This window comes from Sander lucioperca, chromosome 2 (assembly GCF_008315115.2).
Source record: "Sander lucioperca isolate FBNREF2018 chromosome 2, SLUC_FBN_1.2, whole genome shotgun sequence".
NCBI lineage: Eukaryota > Metazoa > Chordata > Actinopteri > Perciformes > Percidae > Sander > Sander lucioperca.
Window position 1 is genome coordinate 20,468,341 of NC_050174.1, and position 15,365 is coordinate 20,483,705.

General features: G+C 42.1%; 1 protein-coding gene across 4 annotated transcripts in view; it reads left to right on the forward strand.

Moving 5' to 3' along the window:
* The window catches only part of aldh3b1 (aldehyde dehydrogenase 3 family, member B1), a 28,366-nt gene that overhangs the window by 906 nt on the left and 12,095 nt on the right, over positions 1-15,365 (forward strand). For 2 of the 4 annotated variants that reach the window (XM_035998965.1, XM_035998964.1), the window contains exons 2-10: positions 2,291-2,460; positions 3,372-3,482; positions 4,104-4,224; positions 5,658-5,743; positions 6,859-6,940; positions 8,906-9,298; positions 10,408-10,574; positions 11,075-11,174; positions 12,972-13,163. In XM_035998965.1, coding sequence (XP_035854858.1) covers positions 2,299-2,460; positions 3,372-3,482; positions 4,104-4,224; positions 5,658-5,743; positions 6,859-6,940; positions 8,906-9,298; positions 10,408-10,574; positions 11,075-11,174; positions 12,972-13,159 — 1,410 coding nt within the window. In that variant the 5' untranslated portion in view covers positions 2,291-2,298 and the 3' untranslated portion in view covers positions 13,160-13,163. Of the gene's footprint in view, positions 1-2,290; positions 2,461-3,371; positions 3,483-4,103; positions 4,225-5,657; positions 5,744-6,858; positions 6,941-8,905; positions 9,299-10,407; positions 10,575-11,074; positions 11,175-12,971; positions 13,713-15,365 lie in introns of those variants that run through there. The other 2 variants (XM_031318093.2, XM_035998966.1) reach the window with 2 other exon arrangements.

Consider the following 15,365-nt stretch of genomic DNA (forward strand, 5'->3'; position numbering starts at 1 on the left):
TTTTGGTCTTAACATGGGTACGCCTAATTAACAAGGAACCCAAAGCCATAGAGCAAGTCTTTGGAGCAGATTCACAATTCTTCTGTTATTTTGTTTCTACTTCTGTTCATTTTTTTGTATAAAATATTGACGAATAGTCTCCGTGACATCACCCTCAAAGGGCCAAAATGAAGTTCACAGAAAAATACTCATCAGTTTTTTTTTTCTTCTGCTCATAAGTTTATTCTCATTCTAATGGATACATTTCATATCCATAAATGTAAATTCACAGGGAGAAAACCAATGCTTTATTGCCTTTGGCAATGAGTTAAAACAATAAATCCATTCATCGCTCTTAAAAAGGAAATTAATTAAAACTGTAACACCTTGTACTGTTAAGAATTGATATCGTTGTATGTCGTCTAGTGTTAAAACTGTGACATGAAAGTTTTTTTGCTGTTGTACATGTCCTGGACAAGATAGCCGTAGAGAAAAAAATCAAGGGCCCATATCTAGAAATGGGTCTACGGCTCCTGGCATGGATGGACCTCTGGATGCAGTGTTCATTCCTAGAGTTTCTCAGTAGCGCATGAAGCCATCACGGAGCCAAAAATGACCCAAATGAAAGGCGTTGCTTCCACACTGAGTGGCCCATAGAGCAGGCGCCCTAGAGACTTCCGTCGACCGAGCTGGCTGCTTACGGGTTAGCGCTCTGCTTACTTTATTCGTGTGGCTCTAGTATTTGTTATTCTAGACTTTCCAAATGTTATCGGACAGTATGGATCAAATTATAATCGTAAAATGAGTGAATTCACCGGGGTTGTAACGCTCAAAATGTATCCAGTGATTTAAAGACCTCTCTTTTGCCATCTAAGTCAACAGGAAATGTTTTTATTTTTGCGACAGAGAGCATCATGTGACGGGCCGGGAGTTGCAATTCCAATGTTTTGCCACTTCAATTGGCTTTAAAGTCCGGTGCACTTCATGAGGGCCCTGCTCCCAGTGGCTCTGGCCGTCACCATCCTAGCAGTGCCTGGCGATGGGGCGGCAAAAACCGCAGGTCTTTCCATTTATTGTGAATGGGGGTATTGCGTTTAGGCTGCGGCGGTGTTTGCCTTACAAAATGCAGATGAGCCTGCGGCAAAAAAGTTGAGACAGAATAAACTTCTGGAGAAAAGCAACCTGATGTCAAGCTGGTGGCCTAGGGTTTAAGGAAGCGAGTTTGGGACCGGGAGGTTGCCGGCTCAATCCCGGCAGGATAAAATCTGGGTGGGGAAAGTGAAAGAGCAGCGCTTGTCCCTCCCTCATTCCCACCACTGAGGTGCCCTTGAGCAAGGCCCTTAACCCTAACTGCTCCAGTGGAGCTCAGTGGCCAGCAGATCAGACTGTATGGATGTGTGAATGTGACAGGTCGTTGCAAAATTTAAATTTTGGATTGGTTTAGTGGCAATCTGCCCACAAAAAATGCCTCTGGAGGGAATTTGAAACCATTTCGAACACTTGCTGGTGCTAATAATGAGGTCCGCCATCGTCTTAAGGTTAACCTTTTATTTTATAAATGCATTTAATAACACCTACAAAAAGACCGACTGTGAAAGATTAACAACGAGCAGACGAGATCTAAAAACATCACTCGCACACAGCTGAGGTTGAAAAACTGTGTGGCTTCCCAGATCCTATTTCCCCCTTCCCCTTCTCACCTGTGATTCCCTGAAAATCCCCGGAAAATAGGCAGGATGTGATGTCAGGAGAAAGGCTGCTCAGTGTGTGTGTGTGTGTGTGTGTGTGTGTGTGTGTGTGTGTGTTCTGTAGGTCTCATAGTATACTGGATCACTGTCAACAAAACTGTAAACTCAACAAAAAAAGAATACTGTTTTAATGCATTAAACATTATTTACGTGCCTTTCACTCCTACATAGGCTACATAACAGGTAGGCCTACAGTCTGTCTGTCATCACTGATTTAACCTTATTACCCTGATATCCTTTTCCAACATTTTCTTTTTCCTAATTCCTTAAAATGTACCTTCATTTTCAATTTAAAATATGCTCAACACATTTTCTTTGAATCTTTGTACTCATGCAAGGTAAGCGCACGCCGCAGATCAGACTGCGCATGTGCACAAAACAAAATAACCGATGAACAGAATTAGGACTTGTTTTTTGGGTTTTCGTTTCCCTGTTTATCAGATTACCCATTTCAAGACAATAACAAAACATGCAGTCTTTGTCCTTTTTTTCAAATGTGGGGTTTTCTTTTACTCGTTTTCAAGTTATCAGAAAGGTGAGATTTGTTTCTTTGTATGTTCCAGGTGACAGGATGGACACCCAGAGGCAGGTTGTGGACAGGTTGCGGTCAGCGTTTCGTTCAGGCATCACAATACCGGAGCAGTTTCGTCAAACCCAGCTGACCATGCTTATGGCCATGATCCAAGATAATGAGGAACAGATTTTAAATGCACTGCACAAAGACCTCGCAAAGGTACAAGACGGTGCTCACGTGTCACACTCGCACACACTACCTCACTACTTCATACGCAAACCCAAAGGCCTCGCAGCATGACACTGATACAGCAGTTCTGTCTAGCCCAGGGGTGTCAAACTCATTTTAGTTCATGGGCCACATACCCCTAATTTGATCTCAAGTGCGACGGACCAGTAAACCACTCCAGAAAGATCAGAAACTTTCTCTGCCACAGAGTTTCTTGTCATTTGATGTTGGCAAATGCAAGTTGCATCTGCTACGAGAGCGTTCTAAGGCCATTGTCGGAGAAAAAAAATTATGTTACGGACCTGGGAGAGGGGTAATATTCTGAAAAAAAAAAATATCATAATTTCTAAGCTTAAAGTCGTAAATTTATGGAACAAGAAATCAGATATTCTCTGAGGATTAAAGTGGTAAATTTGGAATTGGAATTATTTACTTAACTGCAATGTTCACACTTTGCAAAGTCATCCAGTGGGCCTGATTGGACCATTTGGCGGGCCGGGTCTAGCCCTATCCGTCCTGATGATGGTGAAATTGAACAGCCCCCAACAAAGTTGTCTGAAAGTAAAAGTTACTAAACATTTTCACTTCTTCAAGAACAATTCTACATATTTAATTTATCTGACTCATTTCATAATATAAATAATGGTGAAAGTTAAGACTGCTTAAAAATTCAGTATCTGTCTCCAGTTATTTTTTTTGTGATAAGTTCATACAAAACATTTTGTACAAATATGAACTACCTTTTCCAACTGATTATTTAATTTGTAAGTTTTAGGCACACGCGCATGGTTGCATGCACACCTGCACACATGCAGGGTGTTTTTAAAGCACACTAATCATTTTTGTGTCTGCTACAATTCATTAAGCACTAACCTGCCTTTCTTACTGTTCTTGCACCACAGCCAAAATTTGAGGCCATTATGTCGGAGATTGATATTGCGATCAATGAGCTGCACTACGCCATCGCTAACCTCACAAGCTGGATGAAGCCAGAGTATGCCGGCACAAACCTGGTAGGTTTACCAATGCTTTATCAAAACTGGCTGTTGCGTATATTTCTGTTTACATTAAAGGGTTCAGCAAGTTATACAATAATCTGTTATTTTTTCATTTAGTGTAGAAATGTTAAATATGACTAGTACATGTCTTGAAGTAAAGGTTGCTAACCGGAAACGAAACAAGTCGCTTTGGCCATCTTACCTCATCTACGTGAGAAAAATGGAGAGAGGTCTTCACGAGTTTGGTTGAACAGTTAAAGCTAGCGTAAAAACCTTTTATTGTGCAATTGAGGACGTTTTTTGACAAATTTAGCTGTTTCCATTTAGCTTTTCTGATGCGATACAAAAAAATGGGTGAATAGAAGCTGTCATTCCAACTTTCGTTCTGTATATTCATACTGTCATTCCATATATTCAAACTTTCATTCTATATATTCCCACTGTCACTCCATATATTCAAACTTCCATTTGGATATTCCTACTGTTATTCCATATATTCAAACTTTTGTTCTGTATATTCAGTGTCATTCCATATATTCAAACTTTTGTTCTGTATATTCCTACTGTCATTCCATATATTCACGTTTCATTCCATATATATTCAGACTTTCATTCAATTTTCATGTCAATTTCCAGGCCACAAAGCTTGATGACTGTTCTGTGCGGAGGGAACCATTAGGAGTTGTGTTGATCATTGGGGCGTGGAACTATCCCCTGCAACTCCTTATCTTACCTTTGATTGGAGCCATTGCTGCAGGTATCATCCACATCCATATCACCACCAGAGTATACACTATATTGACTCAGTATGTTTGTGTGACAATAAAACAACAAACAAATGGCAATGTGTAATGTTAAAGGGGTCAATCAGGTAAGGAACCCACAGAGAACAATTGTCAACTCTGCAGTACTCTTCAGCTCCATGGAGCTTTGGAGCCTCATTCGTTTGTTGATTTGGTGTTCCTGTCTGCAAACTCAACTCAACAACATTGATAGAGACCAGAGATAATCCTCGTCGTGTGGCGGTCCGTCCTGTTGTTGTCACCGGCCGTCCTGTTGTTGTCGCTGGCGTGTGGCGTTTAATTTCCCCGTGGCAGTTGGTGAAATGGTAACGGTCAAAATTCGTGACCTGTACACGTATCAATAAATAAAAATAACATGACTATTTACGAACTGGTGTGAGACCGGGTTGTAATATGACAAACCTACGACAAGATGAGACTTTATCCAGTTGAAAAATTATCTTTTAAATTGACGAACATATTTGTAATCCATGGCTCAATTCAAACGGGATGAAAAAATAGTTTGTCTCTCTCCGAATTAAGGTCCCATGAGGTCCACCGGAAGGGGAGGAACTTCGCCTCTCTATGATACCAGAGCAGATGGAGAGACAGAGAGCTGTAGCGGAGCCAAAGTAGCGCACTTTATCGGTTAACGTTCAAATAAAACGCAGATGCAGATATTCTGCAAATTGCCAAATAGCGGCCCCGATAATAGGCCAGGGCGATAATCCTTCGATCCCTAGTCTTCACCACCTCCTGAGGGGAAATATCTGTGCTCCACCCCTTTCACATCAAGAAGGCCTAGTCATGTGATCCATTGTAATATAAAAATATTTCTTGGTGCAGCTTCAAGTTGAAGTGGAACGTTTGCTGCTAGGTTAGACTGACTTTATCTTTTAAAATATAATGGAAAGAGACAAGTTTTTTCAAGGGTTTCATTGTATTCACAAGCTGTCTAATTTGATTCTAAATGATGAAGCCAACAAAGTCATGGAATGTGAAGCTGATAAAGGTTGTTCTACAGCCGACTCTTCTCTATCCGATGTCAGCATCTTGGCAGGACATTCTGTTCTTGGAAGGACATTGCGACAAAACAGAACATGTCTTTACTTGATGCCATAGTGGCTAACTCCATTCATTTCCAAATTCTTCTGTCAGAGTAATTATTTAATCTTTTGAATCGGCCAGAAGGACTTCCTTAAACTCTGTTCCAGTTAGACATGTAGTAGTCAAACAGTACCTCGAGCATTCTTTATCAAAAAGCAAGATTAGAGGGCTAAGAGGCTACATTTGGGCTAACAACGGCCTTTAACCTCCTTTTTTTGAAAGATGTGAAAATGTAACTTCTGTCAAGTCTTACCACTGCTGTCTTTTCTGACTGGATGATGACGACGGTGTCTCCAACCAGGAAACTGTGCGGTCATCAAGCCTTCAGAGGTCAGCGCCGCCACAGACAGTCTGATGGCAGAGCTCATCCCCAAATATTTGTCTCAGGTAAATGCAACTTTTGAGTCGTTCTGTTTTTGTGTCTTGTTAAATCTACAAATTCAGTTACAATCCAAAAATTTCTTAATTGCACTTGTGTAAATGTGGTTTATACCCAGAAACTATCCAAGAACACTGGAATCCAGTCAATACAGAACCATTCAGAACCACCATCATGAGCTGGTACATCATTTGTCTGTCTCTAGTGTCATCAGGGTTGGAACCAAGTGAGGTTAGACACAAATAAGCAACACTTTGTTCACAGAACAGACCTGGAAATGTAGACTACATGAAAACGGGCTGAAGAAGTCAAGTTTCTTTTTTACTGTAAAATGTTCCTTGCATGTATCTGACACGAGGCATTGGCTAGTTGTTGTCGGAGCCAAACCGATGCTGGATTATTGAGGCTGATACCCATACTGATATTTGATATTTGAGAGTTGAAAAAACAAAAACAAAAAAACCCAGGGAGGTGCAGAGCAGTGTGAGTTTCGGTGCATGTCCACGTTGCACAACTCTTCTTGAACACCACACTTTTATCACGCCAAAAGAAGGTTGGGTGGTGAGCCAACCCCGATTAAGTCACGGCACCTAAAAACCATTTCATTAACAAAGAAGAGCTGTGTCACATATGTATTTTTAGGGACTTGGTTGTAAAGAACTGTGACCAAGATATGTACCGTGTACTACAAGATATGTAAAAACGTATCGTAAAACTGTTTCTCAATTAAATTACATTTTATTTATACTGTCAAATCACAACTGGAGTTATCTCAGGACACTTTACAGATAGAGTAGGTCTAGACCACACACTATAATTTACAAAGACCCAACAATTTCAGTTTCCCACGAGCAAGCATTTGGTGCGACAATGGCGAGAAAAAAACGTCCATTTTTACGGGCAGAAACCTCAGGCGGACCCAGACTCTTGGTGGGCGGCATCTGCCGCTGCTGGTTGGGACACAGAGGCAGATATACAGAAATACAGTATGATTCATAATAATTATAGCAGTTGGCATGGTGGCACTTAGAGTTACAATACAGGTATGACCTCAATATGGTTTTGACATTACTGTACTCGTGTATCTGACACTTTGACTGAGATAGGACTCTTATATCGGCAGGACTGTTATGCGGTTGTTTCTGGAGGAGCAGAGGAGACCAAGGCACTTGTGCAGAATCGCTTTGACCACATCTTCTACACAGGTAAAAAAAAACACTGCACATCACAGCATTACCGTTGTAGACACAGTATGTGTCCTTTACACCAAAATATCACAACAAGCAATGCCAAGATCCAAAGCATCACTCTGCTTTTAAAAGATGTAGGTTAGTTTATGAAATTATATATTTAGGGTGTGCAAATGTGCAACATAATTACATCTATGCGGCACATTGAATTTCCATGATTTAGAAGTGTTTGTGGGACATGCTAAAATGTAGTAAAAAAAAACATTAGCTTATATTACATTACAGAGCACCGTAACTTCAACATAACACCTTCCGCTTTCTTTGTTGGCATTCTAACCTCCAGTGGATTTCTGAGGACTATGGTTAACTGTATCCTCAGATCTCTGCAGGGTAAATCCAGACAGCTAGCTAGACTATCTGTCCAATCTGAGATTTTCTGTCGCATGACTAAAACTACTTTTGAACTTACACGTTTCACCAAAACAAGTTCCTTCCAGAGGCTATTTTGCAGAGGCACGGTTGCTCCGTGCGGTGCTAAGCGCCGCCCATGATGATTGTGATTGATGATTGGTTTAAAGAAATGCCAATAAACCAGAGCACATTTTTCTCCCATCCCGGAATGCTGTGTGGACTAGCCGGACCCTCCTCCGCAGCGCTGTGGAGGAAGGTCTGGCAATGCGAGACTAGGTGTGAAGTGTATTGAATAGACCGAGGGGGTTTTCTTGCCTTTGAATGCAACTTATCTGTAAGAGTGAGGAAGACTGTGTTTAAAAAAAAAAAAAATTACATATACCTCTTTCCTGCCAGTGACCAGGGTCGGATCAGGGTTATCTGAGCCGTGTTCAACCCTTCTTTTGTCAATTCGCCCAACACCACTCAGTTGTGGTCACGGACTTTGGTGTACTGCTCTTTCTGTGCCTTGAATTTGCTTGTGACCTGTTTCTGTGTACAGCAGATGCCTCTCTCATACAGTCCTGTTAGCCTTGTTACGCTAATGCTCCTCACATACACATCCAGGTCATCTGCCGCTTAATTTCTTCCTCACCACGGACTGCCAGAGGCCCAGAGCTCCCACACCTCGAAATCTTGCCACATATCCATGTTGGTCAAGTAGTTTTCACCTCCACTGTAGCTGTAAACATTCCTGCTGCAATCGCACCGTTTGTTTATGAGCCACAGTAGTCTTGCATTGCCAGACCTTACTCCACAGCGCTAAGGTCTGGCCCCTCCACACATTCACTCCTGGATAGGAGAAATAAACGCTCTGGGTTGTTCGCATTTCTCTCCACTCGCAAAGACGGTGGATCTGCAAAATAGTCTCGGAAAGAAGTTGTTTTAGTTGAAATATTTGCACCGCACTAAAGAAAATGCTACATGCAATATTAAATGAAATGAACTGTTCAAAAGCTACAGTAACATGAACTATTTAAATTAGCTGGATACACTGTTAAACATCATTGGCTCTTACCAGTGTATCGCCGTGTGTATTTTGTCCACAGCAATCCCACCAATCGGTCCCAAAACGGCCCAGTTGGAGAGTAAATGCCGTAAAAATATTCTTTGTAAATGTTAACAATCATTCCCCGAAAAGAACCAAGTAGGCCTGCCTTGTTGCACGATCCAAATTTTCTTCAAAACTTGCCATTTTCAGCGTGTAACGTCCTGTTGCCGTTTCTCAAAGCGACCAGAGTTAAGAACGTAAACGCAAAGAAAGCAGAAGGTGAGGGACATCTGGAACTTCCGGCTGATTCTAAAATAATAGGCATTTTTAGAGACAAAGGAATGTTCCACAAAACATCATTGGTATTTTTTTTGTCCAGTACTGGGACTTCAGGATCCTGATGAACACTTTGGTCCATAGCAAGATATCTTGATTACTTGCAGCCAGATTGTCATCAAATGTAGGAACCACGTTCACGCTCGCGAGAGGACGAATCATTTCCGTTTGCGGACACTTGACTCTTCAGCTCTGTCTTTCAGGTTCTCAGACTGTGGCCCGCAGCATCCTGCGGGCAGCCTCAGACCACCTGACCCCCGTGACGTTGGAACTGGGCGGCAAGTGTCCGTGCTTGATATACGGCCAGGTGAACATGGCCTCCGCCGCTCAGCGCTTGGTGTGGTCAAAGTATTTTAACGCCGGCCAGAGCTGTGCGGCCCCGGACTATGTGCTGTGCTCGCAGGCCACCCGGGACGCCCTGCTGCCTGCACTGCGCCAGACCCTGGAGGACTTCTACGGCAAGGACCCTCAGACCTGTCCTGACGTGTCCCGCATTGTGTCACCCCGACACTGGACGCGACTGATGGACCTGCTCGGCCGGTCCAGAGGCAAGGTTGTTGTGGGAGGAGAGGGAAACCAGGAGGACAAGTACATAGGTGAGTTTACTGGATGAAGAAGAAGACACTCTTCCTTTATATTGCACATTTCAAATATCTTCATCTTTAGTTTTCTGTACTAACTTTGATTTTGCCTTACATTTGCACTATTTAGAATTTATTACTGTATTGTATATATTACTTATCTTTCTTTATCTTATTTGTGCATATTACTTATCTTTTTTATCTTTATTTGTATATATTTCTTATCTTTTCTATTATACTTGTTGTACTTGTCGTTATTGCACCGTGGGTCGGAGAGAAACGTATTCTTAATTGCTCTGTACAGTATGTCTGGCACATATTGCAGAATTGACAATTAAGTTAACTTGACTAATGTAAAGAGCATCAGCGATGCACCAAATGAGCCCAATGACAACGTTCAAAAACTGTAGAATGCATATTTCTATGACCATTTTTAAAAGCACAGCAAAGTACAAGCGTTTGGATAATGTATCTCTATCCAAACCGGCTGATGAACAAACCATAATACTGTATGTTTGTCAGAATGGGTTGGTTGGGTATAGGATAATGGTAAATGCTATAATATAGTGTGTAGGAGTAGCACTAGTAGAGAAGTCAGAAGTGACTCAGTAATGTCAGTTCTATAGCAATATCCACCTTAAGTGACATCAGCAACTGTATTAGCCACCAGGCTACCATGTATTGCATTGAGCAAAGATGAGTTTAATGAATTAGCGTCTCCTTTTTTAAGAGGAAGATTGTGTTTCTTTTTTCAAACGTACGCTCCTACGTATGAAGGTAAATACAAGCTGGACAATTGCCCCATTAACTTACATTGTAGCTTTTTTCGTCGCTGCTGAATGAAGCGATCTCGCTTAATACTGGACCAATGTCAAAGATTGTTGTTCCCATCAGACACTTAGACACAACAACATAGGAAAATAGGGTCCAGGTTGAAAAAAAACGGTAGTTACCCTTTAACTTAAACCTCAGATACAGTGTTCTCCAGTGGCGTTTAGTTGATTTCTACAAGACACCGCAGATAGATGGATAACTAACGCAGCTCATATTTGTTTCTCCTAAATATTTGGGATCATTAAGCACAACACTTAACCATTTCTTAATGTAGCGATGTCTTATGTCAGCTCCCACAGTGGTGGTGGACGTGGCTGAAGACGACGCTCTGATGGAGGAGGAGATCTTCGGCCCCATCCTGCCCATCATCACTGTCGAGTCCCTGCAGGAAGGCATCGACTTTGTCAACCGCAAAGAGAAGCCGCTGGCCCTCTATGTCTTCTCTGAAGAATCCTCCGTAAGAACTCACGACTCTGCAGCCTCCCACAATCATAGCTGTAGACATATGGTCCGGGGGGGGGGGGGGGGGGTTAGGGAAAATTAGTCTGTGTTACCTTTTTTAACAGAAATGTATGCATTTTCCGGACAATTTGATAAACAGAAGATTAATTATGCTTAAGCAAATAAAAACGGCAATTAAAAAAACTGGTTAAAAAAAAAAAAATAACAATCATTTAAATTCTACCGCTAAAATCACCGGGAGCCTGACTCTGGACGATAAAACTGTGATGAGTGCTCGCATTGAAGTTGTATGTTCTGGTTGTTCAACGGTTGTTTGGTAAATTGCTATTCAACACATTCGGACAGGATTTAAATTGCTATTTTTATTCTCAATTCTTGTCATTTTGGTGTGGTGTTTTTTTTTTTTTTTTTGGGGGGGGCGGCAAAAAATTCCTCTATGCAGGAAGAACCCTGATTGTCTTCTATTTCACATCCGGTCGCCCTTCCTCTTTGCAGATAGTAAACGCTGTGCTGGAGAAGACCAGCAGCGGAGGATTCTGCTCCAATGACGGGATCGTCCACATGACCCTGCCAACCCTGCCCTTTGGGGGCGTAGGTAGGTGTGACCCTGCTTTCCAAAGTCCCAAACCCTTTTGGGATTTAGGGGCTCTGTTGGGCGCCATAACAAAATCCGGTTTTGTATCTCTAAAGCCGCCTACACATGATAGGCGGCAAAATCGCTCTGCGCCGGCCGTTCCGTTGATTTCCAACGGGGAGAGCTAGCAGCAACTAGGCGCTGCGCTACCCCCCTGGAGTCGCGCACCGCTCGGAATCGCCGCTGCGCTCAAAGTTCAAATTATTTCAACTTTGACCCAGTTGCCGCTGAAAGCCGCAACCAATTCCAGAACGTTTCTGCGCTGCGCTTTGCCTCTTTGCTCTGCGCCCTACCTCGCGCTTTTTGCCCGTGGATCATGCGTAGGTGGCTTAAAGGTCTTCACACACCGTGGGCTTTTTTTGTTGTTGTAATATTTGTAATGAATTAATGATGACACGTCAAAATAAAGCGGAGGGGTTGGAGTCTCCGGAGCTAACCCCCCATTACTCCACTCAGCAGCCGGGGAAAGGAGACCCGTCTGTAGGAGCCGCAGCATTTATGCTCAAACTGCAGACTCTAGCTACTGTACATTCACCTTCTCTCTCTCGCACTTCACCAGCATCCCTAGGAGAACTTCAAACTGGCCTGCTGTTACACACTTGGATGTTGTAAATCATTTTCCAGGCGTGCATGTCTTTTTTTTTTTTTTTTTTTAAAGATAATTTTTTGGGCTTTTCCGCCTTTAATTTGACAGAACAGCTAGGTGAGAGAGGGGAGAGAGAGGGAAGACATGCAGGAAATGGTCACAGGTCGGATTTGAAAACTGGACCTCTGCGTCGAGGCATAGACCTCTCAGTATATGTGCGCCTGCTCTACCCACTGAGCCAACCTGGCCATGTGCATGTTTTTTTTTATTTTTTTTAATGTTTATTCTAAATAACTTTTCCGTCACATTACATTATTGATATCCACTATCAAATGTATGTTTGTTTCACATCTGCATTAGTACACTATCACCTTAGCAACTACTACGCTCACCTGTAATCACAGAACACACGCATATCAGCCTCATTCACGGCTGCACTAATTCAGGATTTATTACAGTGTTTACTGAATTGTGCAGGACCCGTCATAGCTGCCCACAGTGCCTGTGCCTTTGTACTCACCCATACCTCATGCATACTGTCCCAGTGTTATTGAATAAGTATTTATTGTGTGAGCTATTGAAGGAGTAGAACACACATTAACATAATTTTTAGAAAGAAATTTGCCAATATTACTATACTAAGTCGGGCGATTCTAGGATCAGACCTTTAGGGGGGCTCAGCCCCTGATGAGAATGTGACACGGATACAGCGCCTTGCCAAAGTGTTAAAACTTCATCTTTACGTTACATGTCATTTAGCTGACGCTTTTTATCCAAGGCGACGTACAATTGCTATATATATCAGAGGTCGCACGTCTCTGGAGCAACTAGGGGTTATGTGCCTTGCTCAGGGACACGTCGGTTGATGTATCACAGTGGGAATTGAACCCAGATCTCCCACACCAAAGGCACGTGTCATTTTCACTGCGCCATCACCACCCCATCATCTATACGCACGTTGACCATTTCACCGTCAGATGAGAAGAGGGTCAACTTTATTATTAGGGTAAGGTTTTCATACAAACTGCACTGTAGTTTCCTCTTTATTCTGCTGCATTTCAACGGAATAGCGTTAAGTTCAGTCAGAGAACATCTTGAGAGAGGCCTTTTTTAAAAGATGCTTTAAAAGTCATGTGTAGCCTGATGGTTATGGTCTTGCCCGCTCCTTCCAGGGGCCAGCGGTTGGGGCAGTTACCACGGCCGCTGGAGCTTCGAGACGTTCAGCCACCGGCGGGCCGTCATGCTGCGCGGCTGGGCTTTGGAGAGACTCAACAGCCTGCGCTACCCACCTTACAGCGAACAGAAACTGAGCTGGCTGCGCTGGACCACCTCGGCCAAGTCCAGCTGCTCTCTCATGTGATGACAGGCAGTGTGTGTGCGTGTGCGTGCAACTGGATGTATGAATGTGAATGTTCAGGAAATTCAACTGGAAATGGGATTAATCATTCTTTTTTTTTTTTTTTTTTAAATCTGTGTTTGTGTATATTACTGGATGTCTGTGCCCCACTTGACTCCTTCTATCTGCTGAAGCAGACCTCTGTGACACTGTACTCCTCTTCCTGTCACCATTGTATTTGGATCTTGTATCTACAGTGCTTTTAGAACATACGCTTAGCTTTTTATTTATTTGGGTTGGCACAACACATGCTATTTTATTGGTAAAGCAAATTAAACTGGCTCAGGTGTGTAGAATGCACGCTTATTTATTATCCTCTCGCACTCAGATTTTGACATGGTGAAACGTAAGTTACAGCGTTTGTTTTTTTTAATAACTTTTGTCATTGTAAGTCTTTTGTATTGTTTTGGTTAATTGGTTTATTTTCTCTTGGTGTCTGCCGGGTTTGAAATGTCTTGTCTGTGTTTTAATACTGTTTTTCATAAAATTCACCCCCTGCATATTATTATAATAATAATAATAATATTGTATACTTTATTAATCCCGCTAGGGGAAATTACAATGTTTTCACTCTGTTGTTATTACACACATTACACACAGGCCTGAATTACACACACATGCTCAGAACCTATACATGCACTAATGGAGAGATGTCAGAGTGAGGGAGCTGCCCATGGAAAGGCGCCCCGAGCAGTTGGGGGTTCGGTGCCTTGCTCAAGAGCACATACTGTATGTAAGAAAGGGGGGAGGCTAGAAATATTTTAACTTCTTTAAAGCCTCTGAACACCCACAGAGGTGATTTCAGTTTTTCTGGCTGATGAAGCTACTCAGGTTGAAGGTGGGCCAGAGCTTTGATGGGAATTTAATAATAAAGTTGTCGTCTGTCCTGCCCTAAACAGGTGCAACAAAGCTGACAAGAGACAATCACTCAGTCTACACACACCACAGAGTCCTGGGAAGAGGTCCAATCAGACAGATTAACTGACAACACGTGCGTGGGCGTTCAGGGCCTTTAAGCACAATCTCATTTGATGCCAGTTTATCCATAAGACAAATGTTAGTGGACATGCAGGTCAGCAGAAACATTTCCTGCCTCAGCTATGACTCTTCAACCAGGAATCGAAAGCTGCGCCGCTTCAGTAACGGCGCCAACCGTAGTGTAACAAGAATATTTGTTTGACTACCGTGTGACTGTGGGTCATGCATTCGTCAACCAAAGTTAAGTAGCCTAGTAAGTAGTTAACATCATAATCCTATCTGTCATTTCTAAGGGTTTCTGAGGCTGAGATGTCAATATGTGTCAATATTTCTTTTTTGTGGTAATATGAATAAATCAAATGAAATTTTAAAGGTCTTTTAAAAGCAGTCACTTCTACCACTATTCAGCTCAACAATGACTTAACATTTTCAGGCCCCAGACACAGATGATTCTGATTGGCTGACTACGCTCTCATCAGTTTCTGCCTTTGTTTCTGATTGGTGTATTGCGGTTACGCTCTTTTTGGCAGTTGGGACCTACTTTTTACGTTTTTTAAGGCTACATTATGTTGTCAAGTGAAAGTTCATTAGACGTCTAGATGCTTCAACAGCATTATAATGAGGATATTTCATTTTTCAAATATTCTTTTAATGACTATGATTCTGGATCAGACCTACTAAATGACTATATTAATATGGAATGTTAATATAAAATCTTGCATTGTACATTTCACTTAAGAAAACAAGTAAAACGTATTAAATATAAGTATTACAGTATCAAAAGTAAAAGGCCCTGTCCATGCAGTATACTTTAGGAAAAAGCAGTGGATGCTCTTCAGGTATCTCACCCAAATGTAAAGCGCTCGTGTTAAAAACAAAATCTGGGGCGCCTGGGTAGCTCAGTCCTCGCCGCAGCAGCCGCGGGTTCAATTCTGACCTGTGGCCCTTTGCTGCATGTCATACCCCCTCTCTGTCCTATCAAATAAAAGGCCTAAAATGCGGTTGGTCGAAGAAGTACTCAATTCTTTTACTAAATTAAAAGTACCAATATCACACTGTGGAAACACTGTTACAAATAAAAAGTCCTGCATTCAAATTGTTTTTTACTTAAAAGTTCAATTAAAGTAAAAGTACTCATTTACAGTGACTTAAACGATATACGTCTCACTTTATTTTACACAGTATTACTCTC